Below are 25,234 nucleotides of genomic sequence, written 5' to 3'. Positions count from 1 at the left end.
AATATATATCCACATGGCTGACGCTGCATTTTTGAGATTATTATGTGGTTAACTTTAGATTCCAGCTTGTGCTTACAAGGTTTCAGAAGTTTTGATAAAATCAACATTTCTTTGGTGATTAATAAAAATGCCAGCTATGTGAATGCAGTGCCACACTTTACCATTAATGAAAATGCTTTTTTTTTTTTTTAATTATAATGATAAAATAATTTGGGCTTCTAAATCGTATAGATATGTAGCCCATGATATTTTGCTTCTGTGTCTGTTTTTGTGTTGGGGGTGGGTGTGTAGGAGAAAAAGCAAGGGGTTTGCAGAGGTGTATGTTTTAAATTTTGTCTTCCATTACTAATACTTTAACTGACTCCTTCATTTTGCCTGCACTACTATATGAACAGCCCAATGACACAAGTTTGATTTGATGGAAAGTAAAGCAGAGACCTTTCAGAAATGCATCATAGGTAACTTATAAATGAGTGTATCTGGCGCCTTGAATTTGTTGGATCGACACATTCAATGTGCTCTACTATATTAATTTTAATGCATTTTCATAATTGAGATATCTTCCCAACCTCGTGGAAGAACAGTGAACTTTTTAAAAAACCAAACCTAGGATGAGACTCCAAGGGTGTGACAACTTCTACCTAAACATAGTTTAAAAAACTTACTCCTCATTTGTCATCATTCTCATCTAAATCAGTTATTACTGTGACACTTCTACTCAAAACTGCTTTGTTTACGTCCAGCACACAGACGGTTAATCGGGATTGACAAGCGATGGGTTGTTGCGCATGCGCACGTATCATTGCCAGAGGAAACAGCCGGGGAGTAGTCAAATAGTCCACGACCATTGAGAAGGACAGAGAGAATACGAAATAACACCAATAACCCTGGTCTATCTGGGGTTTCTACCCCTCTGAACAACTATGCTCATCTTGCCGGTGCCGCTTCCTCTCGGGTGTCCGCTTCCCGGTCGCTGAATGGCGCTGGTTACCGTGCAGCGTTCACCGACCCCCAGCACCAGCTCTAGCCCCTGCGTTTCGGTAAGAGCCACCCTTGGTGAACCCCGCTACACTTCACCTTCCACCATCATAAAACCGAAGTCTTTTCAGCTATCTAGAGACATTTGTGGTTTCATTTCCGCTGTCTTATTTCTCGACTGCTGACAGTCATAAAGTGCCTTGCCTTTGTACTCCTGCGCATGCGTGAAAAATAGCTGCCCATCATTTTTAGCTAATATCGGTCGTTATTCGCGACTAAGTTAACCGGCTAGTTAATGTATTGATACAGTCAGTTTCAATGATACCATAAATAAATATTGTAAGTTTAATGATAACAAAGAGAAGTTCCTTCTTCTGTTTTATTGTACTCCACTGTTGACATGGTTCCTCACTGCACATTTCCGCCTGTTCAAAGGTTCAGCTGGTTGAAGTAAGCTTCTCCTCTTAAGTAGAATTGCAATACGACAGTCGTCTGGATTTAATTCTGTTGTATATTGCTGTATGTTATTGCAGCTGAAATGTTTTGTTTAGCTGGTTAGGGAGTCATAGTCTAGTTATCTAACTCGAAATATGCCAAGCACTTCCGTTCCTAATAAGTGCCTTGTGACACGCACGAATACGGGTATTTACTCCTGCACTGTAGTATTGTTGTATGCTGTGTTGGTATGTAAACACAATAATTGACGTGAGTCTTCGTCTTCGTCTGTCTCATTTTTACCTGTCTCCTACCCAAACTCAGACCTACATGTCTACATGTTCCTCTGTCTGTCTACCTCTCTCTCTCTCTTCCTGTTTGTGGTGTGTGTGTGTGTGTGTGTGTGTGTGTGTGTGTGTGTGTGTGTGCGTGTGTGTGTATTTGAGTGTAGTCAGATTAGCAGTGTACACATGCAAAGCAGAGGAGCAGGTGGTTTCTGGGTCGCTTTTTACTGCCTCAGTCTTGTTTCTACAGAAGCAGAGAATCCCACTACACTGTCAGAAGCAGTCTGATGCTGTATTGTGTTTATAGTTGACACATGTCATGAGGTATTGCTTTATAATTAATTATATAATATACCTCACATTGATGCAAATTAAGAAGTACTACATCGTGTCTTGGGCAAGATTATTGTTGTTCATCAGTAAAACATGAGTGATCCGTACTTTTGTTGATAACATCCAAAGTCAAGTTTAGTGTATATCTCTAATTTTGAATCACAACATTGGCATGTATGAGGTAGGAACTGCAGGGAAACTCAAGATTTGATACCGAGTACAAGGCTCACAATATGGCAGTACAGTCAACAATACAGCAAGACAATAATTCATCAATTTCAACACCACCATTTATTGATGCATCAAAATAACTGTTGGACTGAAGAATACAGAATGCCCATCAAAGGTAAAGTGCAGAATTTATGTTGTTGTCATCTCCGCCAGGTATAATGAAGTATAAGATGGTGAGTCACACCTGAAGGGAAATCCATTGAAGGTGGCATATTATGTTATCCAAACACAGTAAGTGATTGTTTAGCACAAGTCAGGACAACAATTAATTGTCATATTGGCATATTACCCGTTTAGAGATGGGTACAGAACTAGGTACTTTTATAGGTACCGACCAAATTCTGTCAAAAGTATCAAGTGCCGTTCCATGTAAAATCAAAGGTACCATGTTTAGGTACCTAAATGCGTCCTTGTGACTGTAAGGGAGTGGAAGAGTAGGTGATTTTCCATGCTGGACATGAACACAGCATTGCAAGGTTATTTAATGAAGAATAAACATGTAACATTGTAAAAAAAAAAAAAAACCTTAATTTCTAAATGAATTGATATTTTTTACCACATAAACATAAAAAAGTACCGAAAGTTGGTACCATTGAGTACCGGTACTGATCACCAGGTACCGGGTATTGGTACCGTATCGTTTCAAATGTGAAAGGTAACCATCCCTAAACCCATCCTGTTAATGTGTCATGATACAATTTGGATACAATGTAGACTCACAATGTCAAATTTCTTTAACAGTGGAATTTGATTCTCAACAAAAATAAGTTGAAAAGAAATCTTTTTTTTAAATCATGTAGTTTCTCAGAGAAATTCAAAGGATATGCTGATGGCAACAAAGTTTTGTTGGCTTATTTTCCAGTGTACTAGTATTAAACAGCAAAATGTTGAAATGACAAAAAATCTGTTTTCTTCTACTTGTTGAACCAAGTAGACAATTGCAGTTTGCATTTGGGCAAAATGTTCTTTCCATACTGTATCAAAAATCAATAATTTCAGCCAGGTATGTCTGTTTCAAGTATTTCAACAGAGTATTTTGTCATTGAGAAGGACCCTGTTCTTCCAACCTTTATGGTTTTCCAAAACAAAACAGGTTCTGCATGTAGGCGTAATGATTACTGTCTCTCTTTCCACACACAGTTTAGGTTATTTGTTGAGACTGTCAACCAGAACATCTTGAAACATGCAAGCCTACAGGAGTAGATACGCGTAAATACTTCAAATTGTCTAAAGTAAGCAACCAGTGAAAAGTTTAAGAACCCAAGGCTCTTAGAGAAGCTTCTCTACTTTAAATAATCCTGTATGTTACAGACATGCAGAAAGTCTTTCAACTCAACAGGAGTGTGAGCTGTAAAACTTGAGGAAGAAGAGATGCATGTGTGTAATTTAGCAAGGTGAGGCGGGTGGGGGTGTGGAAGGATATGCTGCGTTTTCTTGCAGAAATATGCTTTCAAGTTGCAACCCGCATACAGACATACAGTGATAACGCACTGTGCAGACACATGTCTGGTTTCCTGCGTCTTGCTGTCATGTGATGTGTGTGAGAAGTCTTATGTAAAGTCTATCATGAGATGCCTGCTAGCTGTTCTTCCCCCCTATATTTGCTCAAACTTAATGTGGAACCTGTCCAGTGTTTCAGCTTCATAATAAGGGTGTTTGTGGGCAAAAAACACTCATTCTGTTGTACAAACACTCGGAAACATTCATTTGGCCTTTAGGGGTAGAAGTTTTTACCAGTTCTAACTTGGTGACTCCATTGTAGCTGCTGTAACTTGTGACTGTCAGTGCAGCACAGACTTGTCTTTAGTCCCTGCCAAGCCAGCTCATTCAGGGTACACATTTCCATAAGCTTTGTGGAAAAGCTTTTCATTTTCATACATGCAAAACATGTTTCAAATCCAAGCAAAGGTTAGATATGTCTCAATATAAAAGATGCCACACCATGAAAACTTTGTCTGATCATATTAAATACAATAAAAACAACCCTAAACACTACTACAAAGTACAGATTTTCCTAAGGTAACCTAATGTTAGTGCTCTGAGTCATTCTGCTGTATATTTAAAACTTGCACACTCATTGCATCTTATTCACCATAAAGGTCAAATGTTTTATTTCCCATCAAAAGCTAAATGCTTGTAATTACAGATTCACTCTAACACAAAGCAGAACTCTTGTTTTTTATGCAAAACATTTCACTGACAGACAAATAATAGAGAGTTTGAAATCACAAACCCTTTTCGACACATTGGTTTCAGTATCCCTCACACCCAGTGTGCAAAAACAACCTACAAGATCTGATTTGAATATTTCTCGTGGTGTTGCTCCTGAGTGGTACCGTGATTTGGATAAAATGACAGCGTACTGACACACCCCATCACAGTCGCAGAGTTCAACCAAAACGTGAGGTAATAAAATAAAAGCTAGTCTAAAATCTTTCAGTTGATAACTGGTTTTAAAAACACAGACACTGCTACAAGTTTGCCATCATATAAAATTGCTGCACTGCCGTGTTATTGCATATCCTAGAAAGACAGTGAGATGGTAGAAGCTCTTCTTTTGGCCTGTGCTCATTGTGTCCTCTCATCAACTGTAATCCAATTCTTCTCATTATGAAGCAGTTAATAGTTTGTAATGTTGTTAAGGCTACTTAAGCACACATACAGCGTAAACAAGATAAGAACCAGGCACCACAAGATCAGCGCCAGGTGTTAACCTGCAGCTAATCCTTTGGCCCTCTCATTTAGCGAAGCCTCATTTTTCACAGAGCACTGATGGTGTTCTCTCATCCTCATCTCTCTGTTTGTTTGGTGTATTTGTGTATGTGAACATGTTGCTCCCTAACCGGCCACTCCTTAAAAAACAGACTGAGGTCATTTTCCTGGAGAGCGTGCAAATTGAGATCATAATTCACTCACTACACTGGTGCTGTCTGCGCAGACAGATCTGAAGAGCATGTTAATGCAGAATATACACTGCAAAAACTGAAATCTTATTAAGTGTTTTTGTCTGATTTTCAGTAGAAAATTCCTTTTTAGACTCAATATGAGCCAAATTCACATGACCATTCCAGAAAAATGTCTTGTTTAAAGTTATTGAAGGACAAAAATGTGGTCTGAATTGCTTGTAACCAGTAAAAAAAATCTGCCAATGGAACAAGAGACAAGTTACTTGTATTGAGACATTATTCTAGTCTCAAGGAAATTTTCAAGCAATTTTTTCTTGTTCCATTGGCAGATTTTTTTACTGGTTACAAGCGATTCAAACCTCATTTTTGTACTCTGATAACTTGAAATAAGACATTTTTCTGGATTGATAAGTGGAAAGTGGCTCATATCAAGTATAATAAGACGATTTTTACTTAAAAAAGACAAAAACACTTGATAAGAATTCAGTTTTTTGCAGTGTAATTCTTGTGTGTCTTGCTTTTGAATGTCCAAATACGTATCACCACTGAAAAGTAGGACCTTGTTAATCTGTGTTTTGTTTCACTTTGTAAACGATTCAAGTGGAACTTCATTCTGACATTAGGGCCTGTGTCCACTCACAGCGCCATCCGTACTTGCATCGCCTTGCTTCTGAACGTAACCCCTTTCCATTCACTTTTCACATTTTCTTGGTAGCAAATGTTATGCCACTAGAAGTGGAAGTGCCTTGAGATAAGTTTTGTCAGTACGAGCGAGGACTGCTGCAGCAGCATAAAAAAATCCTGTTTGGACACATGCCTTGAGAACTTTTTTTTTTTTTTGCAATGATGGTGTTTGCTTTATTAATACACAACAATAAAAGTCATGGGATCATTTACAGAGCATCACAAAAACAATCCAAAATTGCATGGTATGCTCAGTTTTACTCAGAAGCATTCTGCACATTAAACAGACAGTTTTAACATCACTGAGTCTTTAAATGTTACTATGGTCAAATAAAGTTTAAGAGCCGTTTAAAGTTTTCCATGTTTATGGTAGAATTGTAAACTTAAACTGGTGGTGTATCACCCTCAAAGTCACATCATCCATTACTCTGATGATACACACACACACACATTTTGAAATCTTGTTTTCTTATTTGTTTTTGTAGGAGTCCGGTAGTGGGGAGGATGATCGTCGCTCTCAACCGAGGAGGTAAGATAATGACAGATCTCAATCAGGATCCTCTCCTCTGTCTCAGAGAAATTATTTTTCCTTTCATAAATGACCTCAGTGCTGAAAAAACTTCCTTTTTTATTTTAAAACCCAAACTTCATTAGAAGTTAGTCATTAGTTTCATTGTTTCAAAAGTGTAGAGTGAGGCAGGCTGCGCAGAAGAAACGCACTGTTGTGCTGATGTGTCAAAGGACAGAAGGTCTGCTGGGTTTCTGTCCCTGACTCCTGACCTGACATAAATCGACCTGTAGGGCAGTGGTGGAAAGCCCAGACTTCACCTAAAGGAACACACTATGCTTAATCATTAAATATGTCGGACCCTCCAGGATTTCCTTCCTTTGCTGATACAAAGAGCTGCTGTGCTATTGTGGTGACACAATACAGCGCTGTCCCTCATTGCCTCGGGTGTTGAACTGAAGTCGGGAATCTGGTTTGTCCTGTTTCATTCAACCACTTTTTTTAACTGGTTTTAGTCCCCCAGTAATCAGCAATTTCCTGCCACTGCTTCTGTGTTTATTTGTTCTAGATACACGATAGCAGTGAACTTTAAAATTGCAGTAACACTCTCACTTCTCCCTTTGTTTTATTTGGCCTTTGGATAATTACATCCTGAAATCCTTTCATGGGAGATTATTAACAGAAGTTCCCCGGCTGCCCACCAGAGGGCGGTAGGCTCCCTGTGACTTGGGTCTGTGTATGTGGGTCAGGGGAGCTGCCCTGCTGATCCAGAGGATTGCTGGCCCCTCCCAAAGTCAGAGCGCCTGTGTGTCTGTCTGGTCACTGGAGCTCTGTGGCATCCAACTGAGAAGGCTTTCTGTATTTGTGCAGCTGGGAGTGAAATCTATATTCACATACTGTGTGTGTGTGTGTGTGTGTGTGTGTGTGTGTGTGTGTGTGTGTGTGTGTGTGTGTGTGTGTGTGTGTGTGTGTGTGTGTGTGTGTGTGTGTGTGTGCTAACACAGTCAGGTATACGGTCAGTCATTAATTAGATTTACAGTGAAATGTAAACAAATGTTATCGTCAGAGTCTTTATTCTGAACTCGGATTATTTGACCTTCCTGCTCTCCTGTCAAACGGCCATAAACCTTTGGCGAGATGTGACATTTCAGTGGAAGCTCAGGTTGCACCACTGTGACCATCGGACACCAGCACTGTTACATAATCACATTTCCCCTTATAAATTTTATGACCAAAAAATATTTGATTTGTTGGTCATGAATTATGGCTGATTGATTAGATTGGTTAATGATTTGATTCTAATCACAAAGTTTCCCTGTGATCTGTTCCACCAGCCCCATGACAGACATGTCATATTAAATCAAAACTTTTCATCTTCTTCTGCATGTAAATTTGTGTTGCACAGTGTCCACAAAGACCTGCTTTTTACAACATGAAAAAAAACAAATAGGCAGGACATTTTGGAGTGCTGGTAAAGTAGGTTTCATTCATCCAACATCTCCTGTGATGTGATTTGCTGCCATTAAAGTCACAGGCTGTGGTCACTGGATGTTCTTCTACTGCTTTTTTATCTTACCTCTGTTTCATGCCAGGTGGCAACCAGCATACAGAGCCACAACAGCCCCTCCACCCCCCACTGTGAGACAATAATGTACACAGAATAAAAATGTTACCTTTTGATTAGTCACACAGTTTTTAAGTCTTAATGTGGCAGTATGGGTAATAAATAGTTGTTGTTTGGTAATAAGTAAAAGGAGAGAATCTGTGATGATTTTTTTCTTTCACACTTATAGAATAGGATAGAAAAATGTATATGATTCACCCTATTTTTATCTGTCATTTCCATCCAAGTGGGGAGACAGGCTCAATTTTCTATAAGTAGTTGGCAAAGAGGCAGAATAGTTCAATTGAGTGTGAGTCAGCACACCGACGGGCTAAAATAATGCTCCAGTCCGCTGACGTTGGTGTCACAGAAATCAGCAGCTGCAGCAGAGCTCATCTCTCACACAGGTGGTGACATTCATTCAGACCTGAAAGAGGCTTCAGTGATGCAGTGGCTCTGTCTGCATGAGCGGGGCTGACTGCAGCGCTGCTGATTAAAGCCTGTGACATCAGCAGAGTAGTGATGTAAGCTTGTGCAGCAACGTCACTGGAGGGCCTGCTGAGGAGAAAACCAAAAAAGTGAGGAGATGTAATGAGTTGAAGTTGAAATTAAATAATTATTTATCACCTTGAAATGTCTTTTCTGGTGACAAGGTAAAGGGATTAAGGTTATTTCTCTGTTCACTTTTTGTGTCCCCAAGACTCCTCATTCAGTCACATTACTTACTTTGATAAAATCTAGTACATGTGGCCTGTTAGCAAATTCATATGACTGTGAATGATCTTATTTAATATTTGTCAATTAAACATGTTCTTAGTGATCTGGTACTTTTTGTAACAACCAGAACATTTAATCAATGAGCCTGAGCGATCTTTCGCTCTGCAAAGGAAAATTCAAAGTCATTATGAAGTAACCAAGTCATAACGGAGCTGTTCATAAATTTCTTCAAACAAATAACCTGCTCAGAGCTTTATCATGTCATCAAACTTCAACAACTCTCTTGTGTCTGAAGTTGTTGGTTGGACTGCAAATGATAGGACACAGAAGTGCAAGACTGTCTTTTATGCTTTTTAAATAACCATGTGCTTCAAAATAATGTTGTCTGCCTTATGTTTACATGAGATCATACTAAAAGGTTTCAGAGCTCATGGAAGAGAAGATCAACAGTGAAAGTTTTTAACCCAAAGCTGCTTTGAGTGAGAGAGCGCAGTGGTAGTCAAGTTACATAGAGAAAAAATCAAGAGAGCCAGCGCTGCTAATGACAACAAAGCTGTGAAACAGGAAATGAGCCATCAGTCATCAGTATGTCAAATACTGTTGTCTGTGAAAGATATTCTTTAAGTCAGAGCTGATTGCAGTGTGGTAATATAAGAGATCCAGTTGTGAGGGCAGAAGAGTTTAAATTTAGTGTCCCAATAACAACACTTGCTCTAGAGCTGCACGATAAGGCTTAAAAACAACTTCTCGATATTTTTGAGCTTTCGTGATACACAAAATGCATCTCGATATTCAGATTTTTCCTCCGAATCACTTTACAAATGTTAAATTCAACCCTTTGATGCATCAAGTGACACCAGTAAAATGGTTCGAGCAGACTTGTCAGTTTGATTTTAAAAATTTGCATTCAAGAAGGAGAAAATCACAATCAGGTTTCGTTTAGCTAACTTTATTTCAAACAAAACTTTATGTAGTTACATGTTTTTAGCTCTAGTAATTCATTCAGATTTACATACCAAGGTCTGAAAACATCTACGTGACAATTTGTGCTCCATGGTCGCAATAAAGTCGTTTTATACATCTCATGTGCACCAACCTGCGATGCATTGAGTATATTCGATATCAGGGATGGGTACCAAATTAGGTACTTTTTTAGGTACCCTGTTTAGGGATCTAAATGCATCCTTGTGACTGTGATGGAGTGGAAGAGTAGGTGATTTTACATGCTGGACATGAACACAGCATTGCAAGGTAATTTATTGAAGAGGAAATATGTAAAATAAAAAAATAAAAAACTTTATTACCAAACAAGTTGATATTTTTTACCACATAAACAAAAAGGTACCAAAAATTGGCACTGTTAAGTACTGGTACTGATTGCCAGGTACAGGGCATTGGTACCGTGTCATTTAAAATGTGAAAGGTACCCATCCCGATTCGATGTATCACCACCTCTATCTAGCTCCTTGATACCTGATGCCAGCCTTTTGATTTTGCTCTTATTAAACAATGGCAAATGCATTTGGCTCCCTGAACTCCTGTAAGGAAGAAAAATAAACATTAAGGACCACATCAATTATGGAAACTGTGTTTGTGCATAACCTTGAGTGTATTGTATTTTATATGTGGTGTTGTGATGCTAAGGTGACCGTCGGTGTGTTTGTAAACCTGGAGACAGAGGTGCCCTGAGGAGTGTCTGGTGTCAGTCTGCATGAAACAACCACATCCTGGTGTTCTCTGCCCGTCAGTGGATGGTGTGAATTTCAGCAGTCAAATAAGAAAACTATACGTTGGGACTTTAGAGTCTGGTCCAACACCTCAAACCAAGAGGTTTATTTTGTCTCCATGGACCCTCAACTCAAACTGAACTTTAGCAGATTTGAGAAAAGATTTTGTGCATGCTCAACGTGTATTGCTTTTACAGCAGGTGAAAAACAGAGTGAGTTTTTGTGGGCTAGAAAGTCTCAGATTAAGAGAAAGCAGCCTCTTGATGGGAGTGGACCGTGACAGGGGGTGTTGAGGTGTTTGACAGGCTCATCGTCAAATTAAAACAAAGGGTGCTGAGGTCTCATTATCAGTGCAGCTGAGGTCTGTTTTAAACATTCACATTTTGAATACTTGACAGTGTTGCTGCCCAAAAACATCCAATGTGCTCCACATATTAATGGATGAATCCACCTGTGACTCAGCAAACCAATAAACACACACCATTCTGCCCCTTTGGATTGACCAAGAGGAAGTCAAAGCTTGTAATATCACAGGTTTGCTGGCCCGCTTGATCCTGCTACTAAATCACACCATCTGGCTGCTTGGGATGCAGGATGTCATACAAGGGTAGAGAAGTATCAAAACACACCCCACTGATACAGGCTTGTGCTGTGTTACACAATCCACTGATGTACGTAACAGAAAAACAACACTGCAGTTGTTTATCTTGTCATATGAATTGGCAGTCAGGTGGTGGACTCTGAGTTACTCTCAGTGTAAAATTAATCCTCAAATTGAAACCTCGAGGCTTCAAAAGCAACAAGCAGCGTAACCAAGTCCAAGGTCAAGTTCCTCCCTGAGTCCAAGCTGATATCTTCTTCTGGATTTCTCAATCCTTTTTCCGTTGTTGATGTTGATGTTGTTGTTGTACTGTTGCTCGAAGCAGCAGTGCTTACGGTGTCAGGTGTCTGTGTCCTGTGAGAATTCTCCCCAAAGCCAACAGACGGAGGATTGGTTACACAACTTTGTCACCCATCCATGTGATCAGCGTGTTTAGTGGCCTCCACCCTTTAGAGGATTTCCCTCTGGATATGTGGAGTAATCAATACATGATCAGAAAAATGTTGTAGCCGAGGCTATATTGACAAATTTCTCAGACTGCTGTCATCATAACTGTGTGCACATGGGTCAAGGGGCATAGATACCATCTCTACAACTTGATATATGCTGAGAAAATGAGCTATTTAATGTTAGGTCGTTGTCATTTACAGGATCAAACTGATAATTAACGTAATTTTCATTCTAAAATATATGGAAAGGGTGTTGTTGTCTTGGTTACATCACTCTGCCAGGATGGAAAGCTATTGCACAACTGAATATTAAGTTTCAAGGAGTCACGATGTGATGGAAAAAGTAAAACTCGAGTACTTTGATGGAGCTGACTGGTAATTGAAAAGACATGGTCAGTCATTTATTTAGCTCATTTCAGCAAAGAAAAGCTTGGACTCTGCTTTGATAAGCAAGCAGTCCTCGAGTAGTCACTGCTGTCGTTTTGTTTGGTTTGAATCATTGGATGTGTATATAAGTTTGGCATACTGTGTTATTCAATATAGGGCTGGGTGCTATGGTCAATAAAATAATCTCAGTTTTTCACATTTAACTCAACGGACTTTTCTTTTCCTTCTCTGAAAAATGAAATAAAATGATAAAATAACTTCAAATGACTTAAAATAAGTTTTAATGCCTTAGCTTAAACTCAACTTTGTGATCTTTAGAAAACTATGCTGGTTTGAAGCTGATCCTTCTGCACAATCATCTTTGATTAAATATCACACATAGTTTAACTGGACCATGTGTCTGTTTGTATGGAATTAGGCAAGTGAATAAACCCAGGCTTTTTCACATACTGGTATCAGTAAGGATATGCTCCAGTAATATTATTGCTTTATCGCTATACGCAGTGCCAAAATGACTAAGTGCTGCTCTTAAGCAAGTGTTAGTGGACTAGAACAGTCTTGTGTAAGACACCTTAACACACTTGGCTACATGCCTCCGTTTAAGATACAGAAAAAAACTGGTCATACAGCTGCCTTTGCTTATTTCTGCCTCTGAAGTGACTCAAGGTCCGAAGCAGCAAAAACCAAACCATTTCCGAATGATGAAACTGTTCTTTTTACGGGAACAAACTCTTCATTGACACATGCCACCATGTCATAGTTGCTTGTGTCTCTGTGGGAAATAAACCAGAGGGTGAGGGTGTGTGCTACAACAGCAAAAGTGAAGTTTAGAGGAAGTCAAAGAAAAATCTTTAATTTTCAAAAACTGTTCTAAATCCAAAATATGAATTAAATCTATTCTCACTAGGGATGCACAGTATTGGATTTTTGCCGATATCCGATATGCTGATATATCGAAACTACTTTTGGCCGATACCGAAAATCACAAGTTTGTTTGTTTTTTTTCACTGTAAAAAAAGCTAAGTCTATCCTGTACTGGAATTTATATGTTACTCTTATTGTGACGGTCTTATTTGTCTAAGAAACACACATAAAACAAGACAAAAAACATTTGATTTTACCATAAATAAGAAATGTATTATTTTTTCAAACTCAAGACATTCAGTATTGAAGTACAGAAAAATAATTTCTTTAGATCACATGAACTTTAAATGTACAATGCATTTTTAAACATAACCAAGTTGCATTTGATTATTTTAGAGCTACTGTAACAACCTGGTGACAGACACAGAGCTCTGCAGTGCAAATAAATGAAGTGCTACATTTTATTTAAGGAGCTTATTTTTCAGATGGAAAATAATAATAATCCTAACTGAATAGCACCTTATCGGCTGTGCTTATCGGCAGAAATTTGCATATCTGCAGATACCGATAAACATGTTTTTAAGCTTTTATCAGCCGATACTGACATTGTGCCAATAGTATCGTGCATCCCTGATTCTCACACATCCAGTTATCACACAGTCTTAATTAAATGTTTCAACTGTGAGGAGAAATAAGACCAGTAAGACTAACAAAAACAGCTAACACAGTCGTGTTTATAGCAACAGTTTTTTCCTTTAAAGGAACATTTCCACAATGTGGGTTCACACTTGATCTACTTTTTACTATAAAGTAAAGGTATCACCAAAACAAATAGTGTGAAAAAACAGTTTCAGAAATTATTAATCCTTTACAACTCACGAAAATGATTCAAAACGTGAAAAAAATGAACATAAACTTAAATAACTGGACAAATTTACATAAAAACATTGGTAAATTTTGGTGTTGATGGAGGTGAGAGTGTTGTTATTGTTCATTGATCAAAGCTGAGGTTAAATGTTTAATAAGTCATGACATTGATTTTATGCCGTAAAGCCCCGGACTACCTGCTGCTTTTTAAGATTCCATGATAAGCAAAGTAAACGGTAGTCAAGCCGTAATTGTTTGTTTAATATCAATTTTAATTGCAGCAAAAATACAAAAGAAAACAGCGAGTTGTTGTGGCATCATGAAAACCCTTTTTTAATCCTGTTTGAAACACGTCTGATTTTCAGAATTTAGTCACATTAAGTCTTTTCTGGTGCCATATGGTATGGCAAATGTTTTTTATTACTATTTATTTTTATTTTATTTTATTTTGTGTCTTTATTAGTTAATGGGTTGATTTCCATTAATGGATTCATGTCCATGAATGGTGTGATGCAGTGTGGAGCTGTCAACGACCCCTCCCTCATGTTGTGGCACTAATGATCCCTCATATGACCATCGACACGCTGCTCTGCTCGCTGATTGGACGGCACATGTCTCCTCCCCTCAGCGACAGTTTTACCGCAGCGTGCTGCAGACAAATCGGACAGAACCACAGAGCAGATGTTTTGAGGCACCTGCCCTCTTACAGCATGTGTTAAATATGTAAACATATCTGCTTTTTCTATCGTTGTCATACCGCGTTTTGGTGAAATTCCTCATGAATGTCGCGATTATGGATAATTTTCCCCGAATTCTCGACGGCTGTTTGAAATAAAACGCAGGAATAGACCTTTTTGAGTACCCTGGAGTGATCGCACCTCCCCTTATATCATCGATTACAGTTGAGAACATCGTGTTTCTGTGCGCCCTTCTGACGCGACCAGAGCAGCGATGCCTCCCGGTGTTGTGACCGCGCCACGGAGCTCGTCCTTCGCCTGTTTCTGCGCTTGCTGTGGGGTGCAGATGAGACCTTATTTCACCGAGAACTCCGTGATTTCTCAGGGGGAGATTTACGAACTGTAAGTGTACCAGACACACGGTGCAGAGTCCCAGGTCTTTGGTTTTGACTGTGGATTAATGCACAGTGTGGACTTTGTTGAATCTCTATGGCTGCTCGCATGTGACTCAGTGGGGCCACTTTTTCTGACCTGTAGCGTGTTGCAACACTTATTTTTACATCCTGTCTTGACACAGTTCCTGTCCTTATTGTCTCTTCTTTCCAGTATTTGGTGTCAGTGTTCTTGCATGTGGTTTTTTCATGATATCTTCATAGGAAGGATGTGACTGCACAGCACAGTCAGTGTCTGTAGAAACACGTTTCCTTCCGTTTTAGCTCCATGTGAATTTCCTCAGAGATGCCACACTCATCTGGTCATATGCAATGTCCTCCCTCATTTTATGCTTTTTCCCATTGGTTCCCAAATTCAACCTTGAGAGAGCACAGAATGAAAGTGGCACACTTTATCTGAGTATATTTTAATTCAAGTATATAAAGTGATTTATCTGTTTATTGAGTGAGGAAAAGTTCCAGGAAATTTAGGCCATTACTGTACCTGACCTACAAAGTCAGGGAAAGGTTTGTTTGTGCATGCGCTCTGTATTTACACCTGTATAAAGCATATGGCTCTTATTTACTCTTGACAATGGAGTGCAAACTCAGCTGTTCGCAAGTACAGCACAGAGAATCTGGTGGTATTTAACCCATTGTAGTAAACAAGAAGTTAAACTTGTGTTACATTAGATAAGATCCACTTCATTAATCCCAAAGGAAATCATGTCACAAGAGTACAAAACATTAAATACAAAAAATATGAAAAATATAAAAATGTAAGTAAGGAACAAAGATACAGAGTACAGAGTGTGTGTCCTTTGAATAATACAAAGTGTTAGAATAAGGATTGAGTATACAAGTGTCAAAGTGAAAATGTAAATCGGAAAAGCAGCCAAAAATAACAAAATGAGAGTGAATAGACGAGTAAGATGAGATAAATAAGAGAAAAAGATGATGCCTTTCTCTTTTGAAGCCAAAAACTGGCTTCTTTACATTGCAAAGCATATAGTATAACGTCTTTGGCTTATACATGTGCACAAATATTTTATTTATAGTAAAACCACAGGTTCACAAGACCGCAATATTGTCTGTTCATTACTTGATAGCCCAACACACAACCAAAGCAACGATGAGACTGTCAAATATATGGTATTTTTCCTCTAAAACTGACTGAAACAGTGGTTCTTATATTCTGAAATTTGTACATTATCCTTAATTTAAAGAACAGCTGATTACGGTCAAAAACACACCTCATTTGAGAGATGCAGAGACAGGCAGCTTAAGAAATGTTCCTCTATGTTCCCCAGTGTCTCCACTGTCATGAAACCTTTTCATATTTAGTTTACCCCTTCAATTTAAGATGAAATATGAGAAGAAATTTCTTTATTCATCAGAGTAACAGCTAGGGATGGGTACCGAATTAGGTACCTCTATAGGGACCGACCAAATTCTGTCAAAAGTACCGATTACCGAGTACCGATTCAGTATACAAAAAGGTACCGTGTTCAGTTACCTAAATGCATCCTTATGACTGTGAGGGAGTAGGTGATTTTCGATGCTGGACATGAACACAGCATAACAAGGTTATACATTGAAGAATAAATATGTAAAATTAAAAAGAATTTTCATTTTATTATTAACTAAATTGATATTTTTTATCATTATTGTGATTGTCAGGTACCAGAAACCGGTATCGTATCGTTTCAAATGTGAAAGGTACATATCAGTAGTAACAGCAGCAAACAAGAAAGTATAACGTGAAAATATTACAATAAGAGTTTATTGAATAATAATTATTGTAAGTATTGAACAACATAAGTTTAATCTAGAAAAAAATAATGAAAATGTCAAATTTAACATAAAGGAAAAAATGGACGGAAATAGGTGATGTATACAGTTATTGTAAACTTTCATTAAAAAGTCAGACCATGGCTGAAATAAATGACTTGGGATATCTCTCAGCGAGACACTATGGGTGAAGAAACTTGTCACTGAATGAGCTTTCCAGTGCTGAAGAGTCTCCTGAAACAGGATTTACTTATTGACAATACATGGAAGAAGCATAACTGTCTCATCTTGAACAGCCGGTGCAAAAATTCTTTCTGTTGAGAACGTCTGTAAGGATGATTTTGTACATTTTTAATGGCTGTTTTCATTGACTTCTTTTGCTTCTTTATTTCTTTCTGTCTTTCCAGCATCAGTGAAAGTTTCCTGACTGTGAAAGGAGCAGCTCTCTTCCTACCTCGAGGAAATGGCTCCTCCACATCTTCTGCCTCTCGCTTCTCACAGCTGCGCAGCAAACATGCAGGTGAGGCTTCGTCATGAGCATCCAACTTGGTGACTACACCAGTTCTTATGAGTACTCTGATTAAAGCTTGCTTTTTGTTTCTTTCCTCTCTCCAGGAGACATCCAGCAGCATCTACAAACCATGTTTACCCTCCTCAGACCAGAGGACAACATTAAACTGGTGGGTTTACCACAACACACACAACACACACACTCTTAATGTTTGGAGTCAAATGAGGAGAGGGTAACTATTGTTTTTTCTTTTAGGCGGTTCGTTTGGAGAGCATTCACGCCCAGGTCACCCGTTACATGGTGGTGGTCTCAACCAATGGTCGTCAAGACACGGAGGAGAGTGTGGTGCTGGGAATGGATTTCAGTCCCATTGATAGGTGAGAAGATCACACACAAACACACACACACACTCACACACACACACACACACACACACACACACACACACACACACACACACACACACACACACACACACACACACACACACACACACACACACACACACACACACACACACACACACACACACACACACACACACACACACACACACACACCAGCTCAAACATGCCTGTCTGTTCCTAAAGTGGGTATAAAATGAGAACCTGTTTTTCCTTCCAGCTCCTGTTCTGTAGGGTTAGTTTTGCCTTTGTGGTGTGACACACTGATACACCTGGATGGAGATGGGTAAGAGCAGTACCACCGTGCTTTAATCATTGAGGTGAGATGCTGTAAACACTGTGCTGATGTTCCTTCATGCCCCCTCTCTTTTTGCTTCCAGGGGCTTCAGTGTGTCGACTGATAACAGGGTGCATGTCTTCAAGCCCGTTTCTGTGCAGGCCATGTGGTGAGTCACTCTCCTAAACAGATATCTGCTGTGTGTCTGCTCCTTATTGTTTGCTGGTGTTCATCTATTTAAAGCCAATATTTGAACGTTTCTATTTCTGTCCTGATTTCGTCTTCATCTCCTGCTGCTAAAAATCTCATTTTGGTTCCCGCCGTATTCTCTCCCAGGTCGGCCCTGCAGTCACTCCATAAAGCATGTGAGGTGGCTCGTTGTCACAACTACTTCCCGGGCAGCTTGTTCCTCACCTGGGTCAGCTACTATCAGAGCAGGGTCTCCTCTGACCAGGTACGCATCAATGAGTGGAACGCCATGCAGGATGTGCAGTCACACCGTGCTGATTCGCCAGTGCTCTTCTCTGACATGTAAGTACTTAGGTGGATCACATTTTCACTTTTCTTACTCTTCCTCCCTTTCTCCCCTTTTCTAAACAGTTGGTCAGTAAAATATGATCTCAGACTTTAAAAGACTGGAAATAGTTTGGTCAGACAACCTCATGTTTGCAGCAGCTTTCCAAATATAGACTTGGTTCCTCTGTTATATTTCAATGTCACACTGTTCCTGCAGACCCACAGAGAGAGAGCTGACTGAGCGGCAGATCAAATCCAGTCTGAGGGAGATCATGATGCAGAAAGACCTTGAGAATGTGACCTGCAAAGAGGTGAGCCAGGACCTCAGATGTTGCAAACATATTTTGTCAGTGATTAACTGAAGCACTTTGCAACAAAACGGTTTCATACTCGAGTTGCTCCTTGTCAGGACTTTAAAAACCAGGATGCATGCAGTTAAGCTTCAGTATTTTTGTGTTCCTTTAGATCCGGACAGAACTGGAAATGCACATGACCTGCAACCTGCGCGAGTTTAAGGAGTTTATCGACAATGAGATGATTGTCATCCTGGGCCAAATGGACAGTCCAACAGAAATCTTTGAACATGTCTTCTTGGTACGTTGCCTCAGCATTCCTTGCTGCTGGCAAAAAACTAGCTCACAAATTAATAAATGAGAAGCTTTAGAAATTGAAATGTCTTAGATGTGATATTTTAGTCATGCTTCTGTAGGGTGCGTTAACATTGATATCACTTGTGGCTTGATTCATCTCTAGGGGTCTGACAAAATATCAGATAGTCTTGTGTAATTCTTCCCAATTTTAAGGCACTTGGTTCTTGTTTGTTTTGAGTGCACAGTGCATGTAAGACAGCCCTGCTACAGGATTTAAGCATTATGAAAAGCTCAGTTGAAGGCTCTGAACTAGTCTGAGGGTTGCTTTTGTTTCCTACAGGGATCTGAGTGGAATGCATCCAATTTGGAGGAGTTGCAGAAGAGCGGGTGAGTAGGGAAACAAAAAATAACAAAAGCCAGTACGCAGCACAAAAAGTACTCAAGCCAATAAAAATTAGTGTTATATAATCAGACAATAACAGTGATTTTGTCTGCTCTCCAAACTGCGTAACAACTTCACATTTAATCATCTAATTTTCCTCTAAACCCCCCTTTGTGTTCATGACTTCTTCTTTCACAGGGTTCGGTACATCCTGAATGTAACCCGGGAGATTGATAACTTCTTCCCTGGTGTGTTTGAGTACCACAATATCCGTGTTTACGATGAGGAGGCCACAGATCTGCTCGCTTATTGGAACGACACCTACAAGTTTATATCAAGAGCCAAGTGAGTTCTGCACTACATGACAGTTTTCTTTTTCCTCATATCATTTTGTTTCTGCTCTGTTGTTGACTTCAACAGTTTTTTTTTTTTTTTTTACAAGTAAACTGCACTTGGAAACAAAAGACTAATATATATGTGCCTGACTTTCCCCCAGGAAAGCCGGATCAAAGTGCCTGGTGCACTGTAAAATGGGTATAAGTCGCTCTGCTGCCACTGTGATCGCGTATGCAATGAAGGAACATGGCTGGGATTTGAAGAAAGCATTTGATTATGTCAAGGAGCGTCGAACTGTGACCAAACCGAACCCCTCTTTCATGAGACAGCTGGAGGAGTATCAAGGCATTCTGCTGGCCAGGTATTTGCAGTTACACAAAGCTAAACCTCCTTAAACATTTTCAAGATTTGTTCAATTCTCATCAGAAAAGGTTTTGAATATGTTTTTAAGTCAGCAGTACAAGATCACTTTCAAACTCCTCACAGCTCCTTTAAAGTTGAATTATAATTTTTAACTTTGTGCATTATGTAACGCACGTCTCATATTAAAAGCTTCACTTGGTTATTTAATATGTCCTTTAAAAATAGCTTGCTCTTGTTGCACTGAAGAGGTTGGGGAAACAGCACATCAAAGATAGATTGGATCTATTTTAGGACTGCACTTTAAGGATGGCTGACTTTTCAGATTTATTTACTTCACCTTGTTCTAAAAGAAAGCGAATGGCATAAACACGCTGTAACAATCTCCATTTCACTTTTTCCCACAGCAAGCAGAGGCACAACAAACTGTGGCGTTCTCACTCCGACAGCGACCTGTCTGAAGCCCATGAGCCGCTGTCCAAATCTTATGCCCAACCGCACAGCCTGGGTCACTCTGACCCCCGAAACCAGGCCAGCAGCACGCCCAGTCCCTCTGTAAAGGAGCTGCTGGAATCACTGGGAACTCCAGCCAGCACAGTCAAAGCAGCACACTCCACCAGCCAGCCTGATACTGGTGTCCAGTCCAGCCAGCTCAGCTCCTCAGCCCCGGGGAGGGTGGCGGCGCCAAGCCTTGAGGCCCCATCTCAGTCTGCTGCAGTCCAGACCAGCCAGGTGTCCCCTCACTCTGGGCCCAGGGCCGGCTCTGTGTCTCCTCTTTCTCCTCACCTCTCTAACGGCTTATGCGACTCTGAGAAGCAGCCCTCATTGCCTCCGCTCTCCCAGCCAAGGGCCGCCACCGTGGTGCCCGAACTTCAAAAGACTGACAAGGTGACTGTTGCTCAGAGTGTGTTAGTGGGCCAGCCTCACCCACCTCCATCCTTTCACCATCTCCCCCTCCTCCCTGCTCCGACTCACACTCCAGCCTGCACGGACGATGTTATCAAACCACAGATGGTGTCTGGCTGTCTGCCTACGGTAAAACCGATGCTAGTGTCAGTGCCTGAACCCGTGACAACACAAGCACCAAGCACACAACAGGCAGGACCCCAGTCTCTGTCTGCACCAGTGCCTGTCAAAAAATCAGACTCTGACCAACAGATGTGTTTGCCGGCCTACTCTCTCTCCACTTGTGATCTTATCAGCTACCCCAGTGCCATTCCACAGGACAACGGGATGTTGTTCGGACACAGTGCAGACCACATTAACTTTTTCAGTGCCAGGGAAAAGTTCAAAGGAATGAGTCAAGACGGTAAAAGTCACTGTGCTGCTGTACAGCAGTCACCTCAGCTAAAGAGTTGTGGAAAGGAACAGCAACCACTGCCACAGGAGGTCTCCACTGGTGAGGGGAAAAAGGAAGTCAAAGATAAGGTAAGAAGAAACATTATTGACAGTGACTGTGTTCAGATTGTCCTTTAGTTTGGGAAATCTTTTGTTTTCTTAGTGTCATGTTTTAACAGCATGCTTTATGTATTTTGATACAGATCAGCTGAATGGTGACATGACAAAAAAAGTATTTTTAGGATCTCTGGGAGTAAATACAACTTGCAACAAGCTTAACTTGGTGCTCATAGTCTAGCTCAGTTTTCTGATATTCCAGGACGCCACCTGGTGGCATAAATGCAAAACTGTCTCTAAATAATACCTCAAATCAGAATCAGTTTTATTGCAGTGTCACTTTAAATAACTTTTTGAATATTAATAATTCTGTTTGTTGTTAAATCTGAGTAACCATTCATACAGTTTCTCCTTTCTTTGTAGGAAATGATGGCACCTGTGCAGGTCACAGGACCCAAACCTGCTGCGCACACAGAAACCTCCCCCCTTGGTCCTCTCAGCCAACCAGAGCCTCAGGAGCCCGAGGACCAGGAAGCGAGGAATTCAAAGCAGGAAACAAAGGATGGAGATGCTTTTTTATCAAAGAAGGAAGCTGAGAATGCTAAAGAGGAAGTGATAAACAAAGAAGAGGAGGAGGCGTGTCTCTACAGCGACTGGACGAGGGGGTCTGTGCGGCGTGTCACCAAACAGCTGGAGCAGCGAATGAAACAGGAGCATGAAACCGCGTCACCCTCCTCATCTCCACCGTCCCTCTCAGGCAGCTCCTCCTGCTCTCAGCGACCTCCACCTAGCGCCCCTCTAGTATCAGTGTCTACTACCCAGGATGCATCAGTTTGCTCACACTCTGTAGTTAGCAGTGTGCAGGAGGAGCAGGAAGAGGAGGATATGACTGATGAGCCAGTTAAAAGAGACAGAAGGGATTTAGTTGAGTTGGAGGCTCTAGGAAATGTGTACAGAAGCACTAAAGGACAAAAACACCAGCCTGCTGATGCTAGGAAGCTCTCTACCTCGTCTCCTCTTCACCACTCTGCCCACTCTCCCTTTGCCTCTGTGAACTTTCTGTGTCTGGAGGGCGTGACGGAGCTGGAGTCAGACACAGACTGGGACTGCCCCTCAGACGGACCTCAGAGCGACATCATCATGAGGGAGACATGGGAGACACTGTGCGAGCTTGGTGCCTTCCTGCAGCAGGTGAGCATGGGAGGAGCCTGCCGCATGGATCAGGTCTTCAACCTCAGCTCCAGAAGCACTCGTAAGCGAGTCAGCAGCGTCCAGAAGAGGGTCCGAGAAGTAGAGGCCAGGATCCGCCAGGCTGGACTGACTCCTCCCTCCATGATGAAGCGCTCTGCGTCTTTGGCCAAACTGGGCTGTCTGGAGCTGCTCGCCAATGACCTGACTGAGTGGGAGCTCAACCGCCCCTCTGTAGCTCTGTCCACCGCAGAACCTCAGACACACGCAGTCAGCGATGAGTCCAAGAAACAGAAAGTCCACAGCTCTCCCTCCTCAGCCTGCCAGCAGCAAGAAGTGGTCATGGTCAGTGGTGAGAGGCTCTCTGAAGCTGGAGAAACCTCTCCACTTCCTCCTCCACCAGCTCCACAGGGACTCCCCAACTCTGTCAAAGATCCTCAGCATTTACCTGCGCCAACACTAATGACGACGAGGCAGCAGTATGGAAGGACTCACCCCCTGAGGCGGCTTAAGAAAAGAACTGCTTGCACCCTTTACCACACCATGTAACCCTCGCTGTGTGCGTGTGTGTGAGAGAGAGAGAGAGAGATCCTGTACACGTGAAAAACAGAAATCAAGTGCATATGTTTGGTTTACTCAGCAAAACAAACCAATGCCTCTTGCCTTAAAGGTTTAAGTCCTTTTTATCAGTACATTACTTCCCTCGCAGATCTGTGATGAGGCTATGATGGTTGTGTTCACATGGAATAGGAAAAAACATGTTTGTAGAAACTGTTTCAGGAAGCAGCAAAAACAATCATTCCAATGAAAATAGTTTCCTTTCATCAGATGCTAACAGCCTGAGCCTGCACATATTCACTCCTTGAGTCACAGCTGGTTTCTCCTTCATCAACTTGATAAAAATTTACTTGATCTCTGTTGGTTGGCTGAATCATCCAACCTCGTTCTAGGTGGAATGTAGCCTCTGTTTTCCTCTTCTTGTCTTTTCATGTCTCATCATCAATGTTTGATAGTTGTGCTGGGTCACTACTGAAATACTGCTTTTCTTCTGGTACAATCTGACGGGTGAATGAATCTGCTCAGCACTCAAACAGACATCTCAAACCTGTACATATGGTTGAAATGACAAAGATAGAGCTGGATTCATTTAGAGACTGGGTTCTACTGTGTCCTTACACAAAAGAGCAAATCCACAGCCACATGGGACGAGTTTTCTCTCTCAGAGAAACGTGTATCCACAGACAGTGACAGGAATCTTAAAGTGAGAATGGTTTCATAGCTGTACAGAACTTCACTGAATCAAATGCAAGAGAAGAGGCCTGCTGTTTTTGTAATGTTTGTTTTGACTGCACAATACCTCAGTAAGTCTGAACCAAATCTGACCTGCACAAATGTCAAACTCTGGATTCCTGGAATGTCAGTCGCAAACAATTTCAGCTTCACTGTCAACGACTAAACTGAATTATCTCTCTTCATCATCCTCTCAGTTCTGATGCGCCCCAGCTGGATGTTCTCTGTATGTAGTTCTGTGTGGGAGAAAAGGTGGGGTGAGGGGGTTTGGAACTGAACGCAGAGTGTATATTTGTGAGTTTTTCTTTGGGATGTCAAGGTCTATATTGTGAGTGTCGAAATTTTAGGAGCTGTACATGTTTTTGTATCTGGTTTGTGTCCATGTGTGAGTGTGATCAAGTAGCACAACTTTACAGCGTGGGTGTACACTTTTTTTATTTTATGTATCTCTTTTTTGTACACAGTTTTAGGAGTGTGCCTGTGACTGGCAAATGGAGCTTCTCTGCAGTCTATCAGAAATGTCTGTACAGGGAGGTTTGTCATACATGCACTTTACTCCCTTTTTAATTTTATTGTGGCTTTTTTTTATGTATGGTTGCTACTTTTAGGGAGCATGCATGGGTTGTAGCAGCTGTTGGGTATGTGTGTGCGTGCGTGTGTTTGTGTGTGTGTTGTCACAACCTGATTTTATTTTATTTTATTTTAAAAATCAGTGTAAATAGTCCTTTTTTTCTATCATGTGCTTCAACTGTGACCATTAAACAATGGCAACTGAAGAGCGTTCTGAGTTTTTGTGTGGTTCTGAGGAGTTGTGGTAGGGGTTCAACAAAATATACAGTTTGATCGAACTCGCTAAAATGTTTTCATTATCTAGTCTGATTTGGATTGAAGTCTGCTTGACAATCAGACATGCTCAGCCACCTGAGATGTGTAATACATAAGTTAAAAAGCTTACACATTAGATAATCTTTGCAGTACCAACTATTTCAACAACCATTCTGGCTTCTGCATTTCTTGAAATGAAAGAAAAGTTGCATCACATGACCACTTCCTTGTTTCTCCATGGTTCACACCTCTTCTTTATTCCAGGTGAGTATTTTAGTCTGTTTCTTATTACCTTGGCAGGAAACGTAATTTAAAGGAGAGTAGTGACGGCATGATGTTAAATTGCATTTAACTTTCGATCATCAATTGGGGTTGATGTTTCATAATAGACACCTGTTTGAAGTGATGGTTTAAGGTAACATTGAGGAAAGCCTGTAATGTGGTTTAACTCTAAAAAAACAGCTGTAACGTTCTCCTCTGAATGGCTCTTAAATCATATTTACAAAGAAATGAATTATTTTGACATATTCTACTGTTTTAGTTAGTCAAAATTATTTCTTTAGTACTTAAACAGTATCGTATTGTTTTCATGTTTTACTTTCATTCATTTAATATCAAGTTTTTCGTCTCGAGACACCAGCCCCAACTTCAGCTCCAGGGTGAAGGAGACCTCAAAGGGATTCTGAC

General features: G+C 40.6%; 1 protein-coding gene across 2 annotated transcripts; it reads left to right on the top strand.

Annotated features, from left to right (window-relative positions):
* The first annotated feature begins 784 nt into the window (after positions 1 to 784).
* ssh2b (slingshot protein phosphatase 2b) lies at positions 785 to 24,478 on the top strand. Of its 2 annotated transcripts, XM_074672239.1 has the most exons (15): positions 785 to 1,040; positions 6,337 to 6,380; positions 16,881 to 16,993; positions 17,089 to 17,153; positions 17,240 to 17,361; positions 17,609 to 17,674; positions 17,769 to 17,834; positions 18,002 to 18,196; positions 18,399 to 18,492; positions 18,647 to 18,775; positions 19,112 to 19,158; positions 19,352 to 19,498; positions 19,650 to 19,850; positions 20,257 to 21,277; positions 21,668 to 24,477. In XM_074672239.1, the coding sequence occupies exons 1-15, from the start codon at positions 978 to 980 to the stop codon at positions 22,979 to 22,981; spliced, it is 3,687 nt and encodes a 1,228-aa protein (XP_074528340.1). In that variant the 5' UTR covers positions 785 to 977; the 3' UTR covers positions 22,982 to 24,477. The 2 variants fall into 2 exon arrangements, with proteins under 2 accessions (XP_074528340.1, XP_074528339.1); XM_074672238.1 differs by lacking the exons at positions 785 to 1,040; positions 6,337 to 6,380 and adding an exon at positions 14,235 to 14,653 and having other exon boundaries at positions 21,668 to 24,478.
* Positions 24,479 to 25,234: the final 756 nt, after the last annotated feature.

Source organism: Halichoeres trimaculatus, unplaced genomic scaffold (genome assembly GCF_033239565.1).
Source record: "Halichoeres trimaculatus isolate MK-OKI-2021-1 unplaced genomic scaffold, fHalTri1.1 fHalTri1_scaffold_6, whole genome shotgun sequence".
In the NCBI taxonomy this organism is placed as follows: Eukaryota; Metazoa; Chordata; class Actinopteri; order Labriformes; family Labridae; genus Halichoeres; species Halichoeres trimaculatus.
Note: the sequence above shows the minus strand (reverse complement) of the source record. Positions and strands in the feature narration are given on the sequence as shown.